General features: G+C 37.7%; 2 protein-coding genes across 3 annotated transcripts; both read right to left on the bottom strand.

Annotated features, from left to right (window-relative positions):
* Positions 1 to 569: 569 nt before the first annotated feature.
* On the bottom strand, positions 570 to 4,861 carry LOC127647767 (myosin regulatory light chain 11-like). Its single transcript, XM_052132221.1, has 7 exons — positions 4,708 to 4,861; positions 3,880 to 3,975; positions 2,512 to 2,587; positions 2,310 to 2,414; positions 1,796 to 1,874; positions 1,654 to 1,702; positions 570 to 1,535 (listed from the first exon to the last, which is right to left on the bottom strand). The coding sequence occupies exons 1-7, from the start codon at positions 4,708 to 4,710 to the stop codon at positions 1,434 to 1,436; spliced, it is 510 nt and encodes a 169-aa protein (XP_051988181.1). The 5' UTR covers positions 4,711 to 4,861; the 3' UTR covers positions 570 to 1,433.
* Positions 4,862 to 9,482: 4,621 nt separating this feature from the next.
* On the bottom strand, positions 9,483 to 12,779 carry LOC127647990 (sesquipedalian-1-like). Of its 2 annotated transcripts, none has more exons than XM_052132540.1 (4): positions 12,598 to 12,779; positions 12,109 to 12,225; positions 11,073 to 11,376; positions 9,483 to 10,930 (listed from the first exon to the last, which is right to left on the bottom strand). In XM_052132540.1, exons 2-4 carry the CDS (start codon positions 12,187 to 12,189, stop codon positions 10,452 to 10,454), a joined length of 864 nt encoding a protein of 287 aa, XP_051988500.1. In that variant the 5' UTR covers positions 12,190 to 12,225; positions 12,598 to 12,779; the 3' UTR covers positions 9,483 to 10,451. The 2 variants fall into 2 exon arrangements, with proteins under 2 accessions (XP_051988500.1, XP_051988501.1); XM_052132541.1 differs by having other exon boundaries at positions 11,073 to 11,310.
* Between the last annotated feature and the right edge of the window lie 589 nt (positions 12,780 to 13,368).

Genomic DNA, 13,368 nt, shown 5'->3' with positions numbered 1-13,368 from the left:
ATTTACCAAGGGTGCCAATATTTTTGGCCACCACTGTATTAGCATTGCCATTTATCTCAGTATGCCTCTACAGAAGCACACAGCCTGCATGCCACCATTTTTACTCATGGGCACTCAGTTTCGGAAGCAGACTAATCACTCTGTTGTGTCTTGATTGTGTCTTGATGCTTGACACCACAAAAACATGCACAGTCCCAAGACCTTCAGTTACTTATCCTTAGCTGTGACATGAAATGCAGTAGACAGGGAAAAATATCTACTATAATATAGGCTTAACAATATATTTGCAATTTATTTGTAGCTTCCAGAAATGTTTATTTCATCAGAATATGTTGCTACTTTTGAAAGGCTGTCATTGAGGAAAGATGCTTATATGGTGTAGTTACAGAATTTTTCAGCAGGGGCAAACTGCCCTCACCAACTAAACCTTGAGATCTACAGCATAAAAGACTTGCAGCTTTATTGCAACTTTGTTGCATTTTTGTATCTGTATAATTACAGCAGATAGACTTGCCTTTTATAATTCCACCTATCACACAGCTAGCACAGACAAGGCAGTACAAAATATAGATGTTTTATTCATAGTTTGTGTCTTTTTATTGGTTACAGAAGAGTATCTGGTAGAGCAAAGCAGACCCAGATGCAGAAAGCAAAAGAGTGGGTAGATTAAAAAAGACATAGAGCTAAAGTTAAGGGGAGGGGAGAGGGGGAGTGAGGAGGATATGTTTTCGTTCAGTCCCCATTCTCCTCTCTTCCTCGTATGGTCTAAATGGGAATGACATCACTTTTAGGAGACAAAGCTCTCTCAGTAAAAACCTCATTTGGTAATTTTTTTCACTGTTAGTCAACTGGCAGGGGAAGAATATGAGACTGATGAAAGTTTCCTCTATTATAGATCAAGATCACTTTTTCTGTTTCCCTAGAGTGGGCTCACAACACCCTTCCTGATCTAGATTGAGAGCTGCTTCAGCCAAAAGCAGAAAATAGTGAGAGACATCTTCATTTCAACCCTCAAGGCAACAGAAGTAGATGATACAACATTCATGCATGATTTTGACAGCGATGGAAACGTGAAAAATGAGAGGTGGTGTGAGTAATGAGAAACAGAGAAAGAGAGAGTATGTGAGCGATATGGAAATGTTGTTAAAAGATCATTTTATTGAAAACAATCCCATGTCCCCACTGACAGACTCTGTGGTCATGTGCTTCTCCACCCTCCTGGTTAAGTCTAAATGAGTCTTTGTTTTTGAATATGAACAGAATTGAGGAGAGATAGAGAGAGTAAGTGCTTAAGAGTAACAAAGATGGATGGAAAGAAGAAAGGGAGGAAGAAACACAAAGTAAGAAAAGGAGGACAAAAAGCAGACTGGGAGAGTAAAGCGGCTTTAGATGCACTTTCATCTCTTTTTTATTTTTATTTTCTCCTCTGTCTTTTACTCCTCCTTCTCCTCTCCGTGTGTGATGACGTAGCAAATGTTCTTGTAGTCAACATTGCCAGCCACATCTGGGGGGAAGGCGGCAAACAGATTCTTCATCTAAATGTGTGGTAGAAGAACAAAGAACTTGTTATATTTAACAAACATTAAAAACAGTGACATGTTCAGATTCTTATGAACTAATCTAAAAACACAGAAGAGCAACATCTGATCTCACCTCCTCTGCGGAGAACCTGTCGCACTGAGTGGTCAGAAGCTCCTCAAGGCTAGAAAGACAGGGAGAAGTAGTCAGAGAAGAAAAGTCAAATGATTACTTTAGAAGACTGCAATTTGCTTTTCACTCGGAAATATAGACTCACAATTCCTTCTTGATGGTGCCAGTGGCCTCAGGGTCAAGCACCTTGAAGGCAGAAACGATGACGTCCTCAGGGTCAGCACCTTTCAGAGACAGGGAGAGCAAGTTACATCACACTTGCAAAAAACTGAATATAACAGTGAGCCCATTTACATGCACACCAATTGGCTGATAACTAAAAATCAGTTTATTTAAAAAAATCCGACAAAGCAAGAAAACCGTGTTGACATGAGTTATTTGCTGATTTTGACATATGTTGTGGCAAGCACACAACATATTCACACATTGGATTAGCCAATATGAACACCGGTGAAGGTGTTTAGATGCAACATTAAATCAGAGTAATGGCCAAAAATCGACCCGTGTCGATCGGTTTATTCTTAAGCCATTTATGTCCTTACACCATTAAATGAAATCTGTTTAATGGATTAACATGACCACACAAATTGTAGTGTGTTAAAAATAATCGGTGTTAGAACAAGCATGTGTGATCCAGAGAAAAATGGGCTTTTGCATACCCTTCAGCTTCTCTCCAAACATGGTCAGGAAAACGGTGAAGTTGATTGGGCCGCTGGCCTCCTTGATCATGGCCTCCAGCTCCTCATTCTTCACATTCAACTGGCCTACAGAAAGACAAGGAGAGGATAGGAAGGAGTGATCACAGATTCATTATGATATGTTTAAAGAACATTAACTGGAATGGGACACAATCTGACTCACCCAGTGAGGCCAACACGTCCCTAAGGTCGTCTTTGCTGATGATACCGTCTCTGTTCTGGTCAATGATTGTGAAAGCCTGTGAATGTAACGCAGAACAAAATCAAGAACATTGTTACAGGTGTTGGTGATGATAGAAACTGAGGGCCTTATCCATGGTAATGGTGACAGTTGCAAACCCATCACCGAGATGATTTGATTTGTTCAAATCTGTTGTCATCTTTTCTCTCTTGCCTGTCTCTAGTAAAATGTCCTTTCTCAATCACATGAAACATACCCCCCACCAACTTATATATATAACGACAGCTGCTAACTCCCACCCATCCCCCACAGAGACCCTCGCTGATCCATCTTGCCATCTGTGGGAAGTATTAGGTCGATTCCAACTGTGATATCAGACATTCCTGAAGTAGCACTGTATCACTTACAAACTACCCAAACAATTTCATATCCTTACTTGGCTCAATCGCACATTAGCCAGACTTAAAACAAATTCCACTGTCACCTCACCCTTTCAGTGTGCACACATACATACATGCATATATGCATGCTCTTTTACTTAGTGTTTTATTTTATGATGCTAACCCAGATTAATCATGATGTCAAAGAATGGTACAGAGAGATGACATCTGGTAAAGCAACTTATTTGCTGGCCTTTCCTTTGTGTGTTATTCTTATATAATTTCAAGGCCCACTCAGGAAGCTAATTTGCATCTCTCTCTCTCTCTCTCTCTCTCTCTCTCTCATTCTTTCTCGCTCCTCGTGCATGCAGTGTGGTCCTCAGCTGCTGTCCACTGGGATCAGAGCAGAAGGAGTTTCTGGCAAATGGGAGGTCAGAGGAAAGGAAGGCAGTGACATTTCTTTGTATATTAGCAGATAAGACAAAGGCTGGATTTTGTGCTGTTGACTCAGCACAGCTGCTGGCTTTACTTTAATTATGACAATCAAAAAAAGCCTTAATGTAGACATGACCTTTCTCTTTGTGGAAGGTTAACAGTGAGCCTTTTCATGAAAAGTAAGTAAATCATAAAATTAATGTTACAAAAAGTATTCCCATTAAAAACAGCCTCTGTGAAGTATTTCAAAGTGTTTGTTTGTTGAATGTTAAATTATTATCTTATTGATTTTGATTTGATTATCCATAATGAGTTGAAAAGAAAACATATGTAAAAAATGTAATCACTAATAATTTTCCATAATATATAATATCAGCAAAATATGGCCTCTATTAAGCACCAATGTATCTGACACAGACAAAATAACATGTTACATGGGATAACATGCCAGTTGTCCAATTAAATAAAGTAACAAAAGGCTAAAACATAATTTCAGAGTAACAACAATAGATGTAAGGTATGAAAAAAGAATCACCTCCTTGTACTCCTGAATCTGGCTCTGCTCAAACATGGAGAACACATTGGAGGAACCCTCTCCTCCTCCTGCCCTCCTCTTGGCCTTCTTGGGTGACTAGATATGCACAAATTGAGCATGTTTAGAATTTAGCAGCAAAGCTATCAGAGAACACATTACACAAGCATACTTACATGCACATATAATGCATCTTGTGTCTCTTTCCTCTATGTTGAGATGCATTTTCAAAATCACCTAATGGTTACAGACTTTCACATTGCATTGCCTCACCTGCTATACAATCTTTAGTGACACCAGATTCTCAGAACAAAGATCTTAGTTCTGCTTTAACACATACTAATCAGCACAGTGTGACATAGATTAGTTCAAATAAAATCCTAGCAAAACATGAATGAAACATTACCACATGTTATTTGTGTGAAGTACATCCAAATAACGATCACAATAATGAACAGGTCTCTCTATTCAATAAAAAAATGAAGTTTCAATGGCCTGCCATCATTTACTTTTTTGGCAAATGTTGAATGATACCTAATATCTAGCATTATCTAGCAATTTGTTATCTAAAGAAATTGACTATTTTCTATACTATGCAGCATAAATTCTAACTTTCTGGTTCCAAAAACACCAGTTTGGGACAAACAAACAAAACAAAATGCTCATTTAATCATATCCTGTTTAAGTTATTGTAAGTCCACAGTTGAAATATCCAAGAATTAGATGCTTAAAATTTGAGCACCTATCCATGTGAACCTGCTGAGAGTGTTACAGCCTCAGGTGTGTGGCATTATCTCTGGACAGGTAACCGCAAAGATACAGGCTACTCACCATGTCGAGACGGTATGTGTGAAGCCTAAGAAGCACAAGAAGTGAAGATTGTGTGAAGCCGCGTAGTGACCTGTTCTCCGGGGGCTAATATACTACCCAAGGCCTCTTGCTAATTATAGATCCAACCTTAAGTGTGGCTTGGGAAATAGCAGATCGAGAGTGAGGGAGTGGGAGGAAAGAGAGAGATGAGGTAGGGGGAAAGTGATGAAGGAACAGGGTGTGATCATCTTACAGTGATCAGAAATAGCAAAATGTGTGTCTTGGAATGGGATGAATCTGATACTGCATGTCTCATGTAGACTAATATGGACATGGAGACGTAAGAAACTGTTTGGGCTTCAGACATTGACATGATAACACGGACAATCACATAACTCAAGCAAGTTGAAATGAATGGGATTAAACTTGGAAAATTATATGTAGTAATTTAACAACTCTAAAACCCAAACATTGGGGGGTGGGGACTCTGTTTCTATTATATATAGTAATAAAGACTGATTGATTGTAATCCTGAGATTTATTGATCCAAGGATTGTCTTGTTCATGTGTGCATGCCTCTATCTGATATGTAAGGACTCATCTGGCTTCTTTACTCTTGCCCTCACAACTTTCTAAATGGGTCCTAATCGAAAATAGGTTTTAATACCTTTCCAAGTATAGTGATACCGTAAGATTGTGGTCCCCCTTGCCCCCACTACCTCCACCACCATACAGTCATGCCCATTTTCTGCAGTCTCTCTCCCTTTCACTCTCTGATCTGCAGTCACTCATTGATAGAGATTGTGGGTTATGATTTGTGGTGGCTCAAGGGAAGGGTTCATTATTCTCTTCTCGTCCTCAGTTTGAGATGGTCAGAGAACATGAGCACAGGGCGGTTTAGTGAGGGGTTGGTAGGACACATAGAAAGGAAATTTGAGGTTTAAAAGAAGTTCTTTTGGGAAGGTGGGGGCAACATGTTGAGGAGACAGCTGAGGGGGACCAAAATAGCAAAACAAACTTGTCTGTTCCTTGCACTCTCCTTTTCTTCACTGTTCAATTCATCAGTCATTTCCTTATCCACTTCTGTCCCACAGTTTATGCATTCCTCCTTAAGCTTCATTTGATATCTTGCAAATCTCTCCTTCACTTGTTTTGTTCCCCTATCTAAACCTGAATACTTCCAACATCTTCAGCTAAATGGCATTTTTATATTTGCAAGATTTCAGCTCACTATTCCTGTAGATTAGTTCAACAGTCTGATTCTCGCTACAATTTTGGGAGTGCCACTGTTATGGATGGACTGCTAAATGTTTTAAAATCAGAAGGTGACAAAAGCACTGTATCTCTGTATTATAAAACAACAATCTATGATCCCTCAGTTTCTAGGGCCTGCAGTCAGTTGCAAGAAACCCCTTAAATTATATAAAAAAGTGACAATAGCCTTATAATTACAACAATGGGTTTTCTTAACTTAAGGGGTTTCTTACTGTGAATTCTTGCAACTAGGCCCTGAACACTATCCTTCTTCTCTGAAGAAGATACATGGCAACCTTCTGCATCTTGATCTGCACTAAACTGTAGGAAGCAATATTGTATTTATTAGTAATAAGATTAGACAATAATTTTATACTTCCTTTAAAAGTGTGAATTTCCCATAAATACTCATGTGTTCTAGTTAGTTGTCTAATGTCTATATATTCTTTTAAAGGCTATGCACGTTTCATATTTAAAATGTATCTTACATATATACAGTATGCACCTATCAGCCACAACATTAAAACCACCTTCCTAATATTGTGTAGGTCCCCCTCGTGCCGCCAACAGCACCAACCCGCACCTCAGAATAGCATTCTATTGTGTTCATATCAACCATCAGAATGGGGAAAACGTTTGATCTCTGAGGCATGAATGTTGGTGCCAGATGGGCTGATTTGAGTTGATTTTCACGCACAACAGTTTCTAGAATTTACTCTGAATGTTGCCAAAAACAAAATAACATCCAGTGAGCAGCAGTTCTGTGGAAAGAAATGCCTTGTTGATGAGAGAGGTCAACAGAATGGCCTGACTGGTTTGAACTGACAAAGTCTACGATAACTCAGATAAACCCTCTGTACTATTGTGGTGAGAAGCATATTATCTCAGAATGCTGTTCTGAGATGCGGGTTGGCACTGTTTTGGTGGCACGAGGGGGACCTACACAATATTAGGCAGGTGGTTTTGATGTTGTGGTTGATCGGTGTTTGTGTGTGTGTGTGTATATACATATACAGTATCTCACAAAAGTGAGTACACCCCTCACATTTTTGTAAATATTTGATTATATTTTTTCATGTGACAACACTGAAGAAATGACACTTTGCTACAATGTGAAGTAGTGGGTGTACAGCTTGTATAACAGTGTAAATTTGCTGTCCCCTCAAAATAACTCAACACACAGCCATTAATGTCTAAACTGCTGGCAACAAAAGTGAGTACACCCCTAAGTGAAAATGTCCAAATTGGGCCCAATTAGCCATTTTCCCTCCCCGGTGTCATGTGACTCGTTAGTGTTACAAGGTCTCAGGTATGAAAGGGGAGCAGGTGTGTTAAATTTGGTGTTGTAGCAAAGTGTCATTTCTTCAGTGTTGTCACATGAAAAGATATAATCAAATATTTACAAAAATGTGAGGGGTGTACTCACTTTTGTGAGATACTGTATATATATATATATATATATATATATATATATATATATATATATATATATATATATATATAAAGCGTGTAAAGCTCTACAACTACTACTGAAACATTTTGTACATAGTGTTGTATGTGCTGTATAATAGTGTTGTATGTGTTGTATAATACTGTGTATGTTAGAATAGTTTGTATTCTGTAAATTTTTTGCATTGTTTTATGTTGTCACTAAACTAATGTAATATTGGTGGACCACACACCCAAATTTGATAACCGCTGTCACTTTTGTGTATATAATATGGTGACAAATGAATTAGATTTTTTCATTGCTTACTCATAAAATCATGCTAAAAAAGCTTAGTGAATAATAGACCTGTTCTCAAATTAGATGGTATAGCATATGCTATATTAGAAGGACTTGGTCAGAGGAAATAGTGCCTGATTTGATATATCTAATATATGATTTTAATTCATAATAGAATATTAATTACAATATTTATAAAATATAATTTAAAGCCCCTTTCAAGCATGTTTGAGTAATGGATGACCTGGTTGTCATAGGCTGACCTGTAGAGTGTCAACCACCTTTATTTTGTTTATGGTCTGTCAAAGTGTACATATCTATACATACGGTGCATATTGCGAGTAATGGGATCTGCTCTGACATTTGTTGTCAAAGCTGTTTATCACCCCAGAGATGATTGGAATCCAGATGAGGTGAAGAACACCACACCGTCGCTATGGGGGTCTGACATACCTCATCTCTGCAATGTGAAGAGGTTAAGGTTTAAATGAAGTGCGTCCGACATTCAAGGCATTTAAAGTTGAAGTTCTGTTATCAGAGCTCTGATTTATGACATAATTTCCATAAATCTCCATAACTTTTTGAAATGTTATGAATTATTGTATTAACCAAAACATCTGCCTAATATCTGCTCACCACACAAAGATTAATTTGTCCACATGTTTGGAGTCTGTTCAATGTATTTGAGAAAGTAAAAGAATGGTTAATTAAGTTATTTTTCAAATGAAAGTCTGTGCTAAGGGGTGGGTGAAATACCAGCTGTAGTGTTGCCAGATCTCACAATAGAAACAAGCAACATGGTCTGGAAAATCAAGCCCAATATAAGCCACTTGCCTCACCAAAATAAGCAAAAATATATATTTTTTCCTGTGTGGTGGATTTATCAACACAACATCTGTACTTTTATACAAAATTAATTCTGTTTAGTGCATGAACTGCTGAATGCTAATGTTTGATTATGCTGCAAGCTGGTTCATTATCAGATCAGTGTGTAGGGCGGCAGAGAAGAGTGTGGACTTTTCTTCCTTCAACCCTTATTCAGACAATGTATGCATGAACTTTTGCTTTTGTCACACATCCAGTATTCACCGCATGTATACTGTATGTAGTAATTATACATTGTTGTGAAAAAGGTCTTCATTCAGAGAATACAACATCCACGATGGGTAGTTAGGCAAATAAATGTATGATGCAGCAGTTTCCAAGCACAGGTTTAATTTTTACAGGGCAACATTAAGTGGTGTAGTTCCAAAAAGTTACTGTGATAAACCCTTTGTCCTTTAGTTTCATGAAAAAATTATTGGAACAAAATTAACCAGTTATAACTGGCTTCCAGCATTTAAAAATATAGTATTCACTCCGGAACAACTGAAAATCACACAGTTTTCGGGAGCGTTCTGATAAACATTTTGTTAGATTTCAGTTTTCGCTCCTTGAACTGTTTTTATTCTTACCTTTAAAATAAAATTTCAACAGAGTAAAAGTAAACGATTTCAATAAAAACTATTTTTTATTAAACAGAACAGTCAAACAAATTTGAACATTTCCCTTTGTTGTTCAATATGCAATGTTCAAATTCAGACTGTATTAAGGTTTTATATTTTTTTTAAATTTAAACTTTCATTTTACAAAATGTAATACATTATAAATTACTGTGATACTAATGGCCAAAATAATATGCATTATTTATGTACTGTTACATTGTATGAAGTACATTATCTACAGTACTTTTGCTGAAGTGCATTGCCCTCTGCTGACCTCTCTTCGTTTAATGAGCTGCTCCTTTTGAAATAAATACATACAAACTATCTGTCATGAAAGTTTTATTTTCACATTTACAGATATGACCACCACAGAAATAAACATTCAAGTAACAAACATGCCCAAATGCAAGAACGTGTTGATTTTAAATATTGTTTAATATTTTGAATGGTTAAGCATAAATTAAGAGAACAAAGGCAAATTACATCGGTATCCCTAAAGAATTGATTTGGAGTGAAAGAGGAAGATGAGGCAGGGTGTGTATTTCGGTTTGTTTGTGAAGCCTCCTAAACTGAAAAAAAAATAAAAAAATAAACATCTATAAGGCAGAACTAGGAAACAGTAACTTGCATGTATGTTCCTCCACATATCACATTAGTATGGTGTTTGAACCAGGCCACACTTCTATGACTTCATTTATATCCTTATTGTCAGATAAGAGATGAATATTGCTCAATTAATACAAAATTACCTAACCTATTAAAATGGCATATGATTACATACATTTAGGCTACCTCAGTACATTTTTAGAGGAATATGTTAATAAATAGTTAATTTACAACCAATTCTTAAATAATTAGCCTATTATCATTTTGCATTCACAAATCCACACCAACATGTAATATTAAAATAAGACAAAAATATTTTTGATTCACTAAACAGGATTATTGTAAATACAACCTCACTTCTTAGTATTTGCAGTGCTTGTTGCCTGGCTTTGGATACATTACAGACAATTGCAGATTTATATGTCTGCACTTACTTAAGTTAAGACATAGGGGTAAACTTCTGGTGATTTTGGTTCTGTTTATGACAAATAAAACAATAAGGAACTGGGATGAGATGTACAGAAACCTGTCTGCCGAAAGGAAATGAGAAACCCTTTACCATACAGCACACAAGGATCAGTGCTGCGCCACATACTTTCTGAACCTTCAAAATATACTGCATCCATAGTGATGCCAGACAGGAGCTTAATACATAAAACAAATACAGATATGTGATTACACTTGGTGGACTCCAACTAGCCAAGTTTAATGAGGTCATCCACAATGTATCCCTCCTCATCACGTTTCTTCTTTAGCCAATCCACTCTTAGTTGCTGAATTTCATTTCCAAAGTACTCGTGCAGTTTACTGAATTCTTCTAATGGATCAAAGCACACAACTGGCCACTCCCCATATGATGGTGCAGGAGTATTTAAGGGTGTGACATGGGCATTTCTCTTTGGCCAGAGCTTTGGAGATCGCTTATTGTTAGTTTTGAATGGAACAGGAGGGGCATGAAGACTACAGCTAATGGGTCTGTTTGGCATAGATGAAGGTGGTACTGAACTGGTACTGCAGCTCCTCCCATCTCTGGGTACTATGGAAGCCCCTTGCATGAAATAAGAATGTCCTATGTTCCAGGAAGCCATTATCTTATTGGGTGATTTCTCACCCAAAGTAGCAGTCAATGCAGAGGTCTGTATGGAATCGCAAAGGCCTTTCTCTTTTTTAGCTTCTGTTTTATTCAGAGCATGAAAATAGATACAGTTAGAGAGTTAAAATACCACTTAAAGAATGAAAGCATAGACATACTGCAAGCTATTTAAGTAAATACAGACCAAGAAAATCCCCACATATACAAGCAGATTTCCACTCACCTTCGCAGAGTCTCTCCAGGTCCCTGAATAACACTGAAAGGTAGATGTGACTGGCACAGAGTAGAGCACTGATCCAGCTCTCCTGGCTTACACTGTCATCAGCGGCCAGCCTATAAGTGCGAAGGCCTGGTCCAGTGAACACCAACCAAAAACAGAACTGACCGTCCGTCTCACACGCCTGCACCATACAGCCCTCCAGAACAATCACGCCTAACAGATTACGATCACCTGGACGCTCCTGATAAAACAACAGATTCCCCTTCAACACAAACCAACGGCGTAGGTAAGTGGCGTTCCTCTCTCTCTGTGGAATGAAATTAGACAATAGCTATGCAGGGGACAAACAGTGTAAGAAGGACTCATTTTAAGAGAGATAACCTAGAAAATATACAGGGCAGAGAAACCCTGGAGATGAGACATATCATGTAGCTTTTTGTAATAAACCTGGGATCATGTCACTGTTATTAATAAAGAAATGGGCCAGTTGGATGCTTTTAACCCTATAAAGGGTAAGGATTAGAAATATTCTAGGATTTCAGTTTAGCAAAGTATTGTTAAATGCTAATTAGAATTAATAACAATTTTGAAAGTAATGTATACCAAATTGTGTCCAGATCAAGTTATTGCACGAGTTCAGGCAAGCTGATGGTGGCTAGCATGGCTGGGGCTAAGGGGTGGCTACAAGGGAGGTGTTGACCCCCTAGATTTCTTTGTGCCCCCACACATTTGAATGAAATTTTTGAAAAGGGGATCGCTGAAAAAAATCAGGACATGTGACTTTGTATATAAAGTCTGGAATCAATTCACAATCTTTATCTAAATGTAAAACGACAGCATTTTTGGAGAAGACAGCTGAGTTCGAGGCAAATGCTCCTATCTTTTCAATATCATTTTCAGGATTTCTGCAAGCTATAAAATTGAAAATAAAAGCAACATTTTAGAAAGAAAACAACAACATGGATATGTATTATGTGTGGGTCTTAATGTGTCGGAAAATGGAAAAAAAATATTTTAAGAGGTAACTTTAGATGCTTGCCTTTTTGTAGAGGTAGCCCTCCTTATCTACAGGTGAAGTACAGGACAGGTAATGAGTCAGAATCTTCTCATGGATCTTCATTACAACGCCACCTGGCGTGCAGCCGTGTCCTCAATCCTGAAATGAAAAGTAATTGAATTACAGCCTTTGGGTCAATCTAATTGGCAATCATCATTCTTTTTTTACACTTCGGCTAAACAAAAAATAAAGAAATCGTCGGGATACGCAGAAAAGATTAGGCCAATCAGCAAATGACAGAAAAATCTAATCAACATATGCGTTCATAATCGAATAACTTGTTTATCCGGTTATCGCAGGATCTGTCAGTCGGTCAGAAAGCCGGAAAACACGCATTGCCAAATTAATACAACGTATTGATTTTAACTATCTGTACAACGACACATAAGTGGATGGTTGCAAAGTAAAGTATTGTTACAGAACGATGACAAGCAAATTCGTGTTTCTCAAGTTTAGGTATATTCAACTTACTTTTCAATATCTTACTGTCCGTTGATTTATCGTTACATCCCTGCGACCTTAAAGGCAATACGCCGCCTATTCAGACCACTGCTGCTGGTATCGAAGAAGAGGATGATATTACTGTCTTGCGAGTGTTAAATAAATAACGCGAGCCACTTCCTGGAAATAAGCCGGTCGCTGCTCTCTTTAGTCGAAATGATGAAACAGCAGCAGGAATAGTAGTGGAAATTTTGATTCTTTCCAGAGACTCGTTCATTTTTAGTTCGTTCACCAAAATGATTCGTTCAGATTCGTTCACTGATTCGTTCAGTTTTTTTTTTCCATATTACACAAATACGTCAGCAGCAGGTGCGGCAAAATGTGTTGTTCAACTAATGTATTTACTTGTTACAAAATAAAAACTGATTTGACTTTATTAAAAATGGTGCCCTACTCATTAAATGGATAAAATAAGTCTAAATAAGTGATCAAAGTCTTTACACTCTTTTCAGATGACCAAATCACAAGTGTTTTTTAATTTGTTTGCATACTAGGCAGGCTAGTTAACATTTTTTTTGTTTGGTCAGAACGAGTTAAACGAGGAGTTATGTTCTGTATGTAAGATATGAATTGCGCGTGCACAGTACGGATACCTGCGCTTTGCATTCAATTTCTGCTGATTGATGAACTAGATTGACAGAATGGCCGACCTGGTACACGAACTGGGTATAGCAACCAGTTCGTTCAATTCGTTCACGAACGGGAGATCTCTCTCTCGTTCAGACTCAAAACAGAGCAATA

Source organism: Xyrauchen texanus, chromosome 8 (genome assembly GCF_025860055.1).
Source record: "Xyrauchen texanus isolate HMW12.3.18 chromosome 8, RBS_HiC_50CHRs, whole genome shotgun sequence".
Taxonomy (NCBI): Eukaryota; Metazoa; Chordata; class Actinopteri; order Cypriniformes; family Catostomidae; genus Xyrauchen; species Xyrauchen texanus.
Note: the sequence above shows the minus strand (reverse complement) of the source record. Positions and strands in the feature narration are given on the sequence as shown.

Coding starts and splice junctions, on each gene's coding strand:
- LOC127647767 (XM_052132221.1), bottom strand. Junction 1,875..2,309: donor GTTTGGAGAGAAGCTGAAGG/GTATGCAAAAGC, acceptor TGTCTCTGAAAG/GTGCTGACCCTGAGGACGTC. Junction 1,703..1,795: donor GGCACCATCAAGAAGGAATT/GTGAGTCTATAT, acceptor CTGTCTTTCTAG/CCTTGAGGAGCTTCTGACCA.
- LOC127647990 (XM_052132540.1), bottom strand. CDS start 12,189: ATGAAGATCCATGAGAAGATTCTGACTCATTACCTGTCCTGTACTTCA. Junction 11,377..12,108: donor AGGGCTACCTCTACAAAAAG/GCAAGCATCTAA, acceptor TTCATTCCACAG/AGAGAGAGGAACGCCACTTA. Junction 10,931..11,072: donor CCTGGAGAGACTCTGCGAAG/GTGAGTGGAAAT, acceptor TGAATAAAACAG/AAGCTAAAAAAGAGAAAGGC.